Source organism: Echinops telfairi, unplaced genomic scaffold (genome assembly GCF_000313985.2).
Source record: "Echinops telfairi isolate 266 unplaced genomic scaffold, ASM31398v2 ScPeMD7_45;HRSCAF=164, whole genome shotgun sequence".
In the NCBI taxonomy this organism is placed as follows: domain Eukaryota; kingdom Metazoa; phylum Chordata; class Mammalia; order Afrosoricida; family Tenrecidae; genus Echinops; species Echinops telfairi.
The window spans coordinates 908126-912230 of NW_022103943.1; the positions used below are offsets into that span (position 1 = coordinate 908126).

Consider the following 4105-nt stretch of genomic DNA (forward strand, 5'->3'; position numbering starts at 1 on the left):
AACAGGAATGGTTTTACAACATACCCGGATGTATGGGACATAGCAAAAGCATTTATTAGGGGTAAATTTATAGCAATTAATATACACATGAAAAAAGAGAAGAAATCATTTTTCAACACTTTAACAAATACTTTCTACAATAACAACATTATCATATGCATAAACCACCCAACAACAGAAGAAAAGAAATCATAATAATTAGGGCAAAATTAAATGAGCTAGGAAACAGAAACAAATGGAAAATATTAACAAGTGAAGAAGATGGTTCTTTGAAAGGATCAACAAAAAATTTCAAACCTCCAGCAAACTTTTGGAAAGAATAAGAAGAGAATAATAACACAGTAAAATGAAAGCATATGTTCCAACAATTCAATAATCTAGATGATATGGACAAGTGGCTAGAAATATATCCTCTACCCAAAGTAATGTAAATGGACATTAAAACTTGAACAGACCCACAGCAAAAGAAGAAATAGGCAAGCGTCAAAAAACTTCCAACCCCAAAAGACAAGAACCAGATGGATTCACAAGCAAATTCTACCAAGTATTCAGAGAAGAGCTATTGTCACCAAATCTACATAAACTATTCTAGCATAACTCTGTTATAAAGGATAAGAACTACGTGATCATATTAATTGATTTAGAAAATGCATTTGTCAATATCCAACACCCATTCCTAATGAAAGCACTCAATAAAATAGGAATAGAAGGGAAATTTGTCAACACAATAAAGGCCACACATGAAAAACCAACAGCCAGTATCACACTCAGTTGGGAACAGCTGAAAACATTCCCACTGAAAACAGATACATGAAAAGGATATTCCTTATTGCCACCCTTATTGAACATTTTGCTGGAAGCCCTAGCAAGAACTATGAGACAACAAGAACTTAAGAAAGTCCAAGTGGTAAAAGAAGTGAAACTCGCTATTTGCATAAGATATGCTTTTATAAAGAGAGAACCCTGGGGTCTCTACAATAGAACTGTTGGAAATAATTGAGAAATTTAGTAAAATAGTAGGATACAAGATTAACAAGTATAAATCAATTGGACTCCTATATACTATTAACGAGAGAACCAAAAAGACATCAAGAATACAAGACCATTCACAACAGCCACACAAAAGTTGAAATACCTAGGAATAAATCTAAGCAAAGAGACAAAAGACCTGCACAAAGAAAACTACAGAATATTAGTATAAAAAACCAAAGGAGAACTACCTACACACATCGAAGAATATTCCATGTTCATGGATAGGAGGACTTGATATCATAAAAATGTCAATATTACCTGAAGAAATCTACAAATTCAATGCAATTCCTATCCAAATTCCAACATCATTCTTTAAAGAAGTGGCAAATTTAATTACCAACTTCATATAGAGAGGGAAGAGGCCTAGGATAAGCAAAGAACTTCTCAAAAAGAACAAAGTAGGTGGTCTGGCACTATCTGACTTCAAAACCCGTTACATAGCCACAGTTGTCAAAACAGCCTTGTATATTGGTATAATGATAGACACATAGACCAATGTAACAGAACAGAAACTCAGAAATAAGAGCATCCAACTCAGATATCCTGTTTTCAACAACCCAAAACCAAACTCTGACATCTAGTCACTGCTGACTCATAGGGACCCCCTGTGGACTTCTGAGACTGTAACCGTTTATGGGAGTAGTAAGCCCAGTTTTTCTCCCTAGGAGCTGCTGGTGATTTCAAACTGCTGACCATAATGATCACAGCCCAAAGTATAAGCACTATACCACCAGAACCAAGAAATATTAAATGGGAAGTGAATGCACTCTTCAACAAGTGGTGCTGAGGAAACTATCTCCAGCTTCAGAAGAATGAAGCATGACCCCTACCTCACCCAAAAACACAAAAATGAACTCAAGGTAGTCAGAGACCTAAATATATAATCCAAAACTGTCAGGATCATCAACAAGAAAATTGGGACAAACCTAAAGACACTATTGCAGGGCACGCACTGATTGCCAGATATAACAAAGGAAGCAATTACAGTGGAAATAGAATACATGCCTGCGACCTATTAAAAATAAAACACAAGAATGTGGTCAGGCAGCTCAGACCAAGCAGGGCTTTACTTCCCAGTATACTGCCATTCTCTTGTCTTCTGCTCACGATGGCTTCTTCTGATATCCAAGTGAAAGATCTGTTGAAGTGGGCTTCTGGCCTGGCCTTTGAATTGATACTCAGCCCCCATTCAAAAGAATCTGTCCCAGAATTCCCTCTTTCTCCTCCAGAGAAGAAGAACCTTTCCCTGGAGAAAATTCAGAAGAAATTAGAAGCTGCAGAAGAAAGACACAAGTCCCATGAAGCTGAGGTCCTGAAGCAGCTGGCCGAGAAGCAGAAGCATGAAAAAGAAATGCTTCAGAAAGTAATGGAGGAAAATAACTTCAGTAAGATGGCGGAGGAGAAGCTGATATTTAGACAAAAGACTCATTTCTAAAATCTGCAGAATATTGCAACGTCAAAAGAAAAAAAACAAATCTGCAGCCAATTAAGCCGACCGTCCTCCTTGTGGGGGCCAGTGTGCAATGGCTGCAAACAGCAAGCCTCCTCAGTAGTGTATGCAGCCTATTGTTATGTATAGGCTGCCCTAAGGGACCTTGGAGACAACCTTTTGCTGCTTTTCAATGCCTCTGGCCTGGCTAATTTCTGCTCTCCCTAAACTAGGCTCCAAACTGGGATGCGAGGTGCTTTTGGGAAACCTCAAGGCACGGTGGCTAGAGTCCACATTGGCCAGGTTATCATGTCCATCCACACCAAGCTTCAAAACAAGGAGCATGTGATTGAGGCCTTACGCAGAGCCAAGTTCAAGTTCCCTGGGCGCCAGAAGATCCACATCTCCAAGAAGTGGGGCTTCACCAAGTTTAATGCTGATGAGTTTGAGGATATGGAGAAGCGCCTCATCCCAGATGGCTGTGGGGTCAAATACATCCCTCACCGTGGCCCCTTGGACAAGTGGCGGCCCTGCATTCATGAAGGCCTTGGTAGCCCTGTGCTGCCTCACTTGTACCCAACAAATAAAAATTGAACTTCCTGGTTAAAAAAGAAAAAAAGAAAAAAACAAATAACCCTCTCAAAAGGTGGCCAAAAGACATGAGTAGACAATTCACGAAGGATGACACCCGAATGGCTAACAAAAACATGAGGAAATGCTCTAGTTCACTAGCCATCTGTGAAATGCAAATCAAACTAATGATGAGATACCATCTCATACCCACAACCATAACGTACAAACAAAATAAACAAAATAAAAACAAAAACAGAGAACAACAAATTCTGGAGAGGGTGTGGAGAGATTGGAACACATACACTCTGGTGGGCTTGTGAAAAAGTACTACCACTGTGGAAAGCAATAGGATGATTCCTAAAACAGCTGGCAATAGAAATACCATATGACCTAGGGGGTATATAGCCCAAAGAAATAAGAAACAGAACATGAACTGACGTATTCCCCCCCCCCTCGTGTTCATTGCAGCACAGTTCACAGTAGCAAGAATTTGGAAACAGCCCAATTTTCCATCAGTAGAAGAGTGGATAAAACTTTAGTATAAACACACACAACGGAATACTATGTATCCCTAAAAAACAGTGATGACACCATGAAACTGCTCATGCTATAGAGGGATGGGAAAATCATTGTGCTGAATGAAGTTAGTTGATCACAAAAGACAAATGCTGTATGAATCCACTGGGATAAACTTGTCAAGGGAGGGGTAGGGGATGTTGTTCACTTAGTGGCTGCCATGCAAAGTTATGATGATGTCCCCCTGGATAGGTAGACATCCCTATCAGAAGGATGAGGGATACTGATGGAAAAGTCAAGTCATGAGAGGGGAAAGGGAGAAGGCATGTCTGGGAGGACACCAGTGCATGTCTGTTGGTAGAAAAAAGAGGAGGATCGACCTCCAATGGGGGAAGGGATAACTAAAAATACTTTAAAGAACCTTAAGAGAGACGCATTCCTGGTACTGTGGACTGAATAAGCCACATTGGCCTGATTTTCTGAGCATATCTTGGGTATCCAAGCCAAGTGCCATGGGATACTAGAGCATTGAATCCTGGATCTTGAAGATGCACA

General features: G+C 39.9%; 1 protein-coding gene and 1 non-coding gene across 2 annotated transcripts; both read left to right on the forward strand.

The window, feature by feature from the left end:
- The first annotated feature begins 2140 nt into the window (after positions 1–2140).
- LOC101662859 (stathmin-like) lies at positions 2141–2467 on the forward strand. Its single transcript, XM_045290642.1, has one exon. The coding sequence runs from the start codon at positions 2141–2143 to the stop codon at positions 2465–2467; it is 327 nt and encodes a 108-aa protein (XP_045146577.1).
- A 41-nt stretch (positions 2468–2508) lies between these two features.
- Positions 2509–2639, forward strand: LOC115869790. Its single transcript, XR_004046376.1, has one exon. It is a non-coding gene; the product is annotated as a small nucleolar RNA SNORA70 (small nucleolar RNA).
- The last annotated feature ends 1466 nt before the right edge of the window (positions 2640–4105 follow it).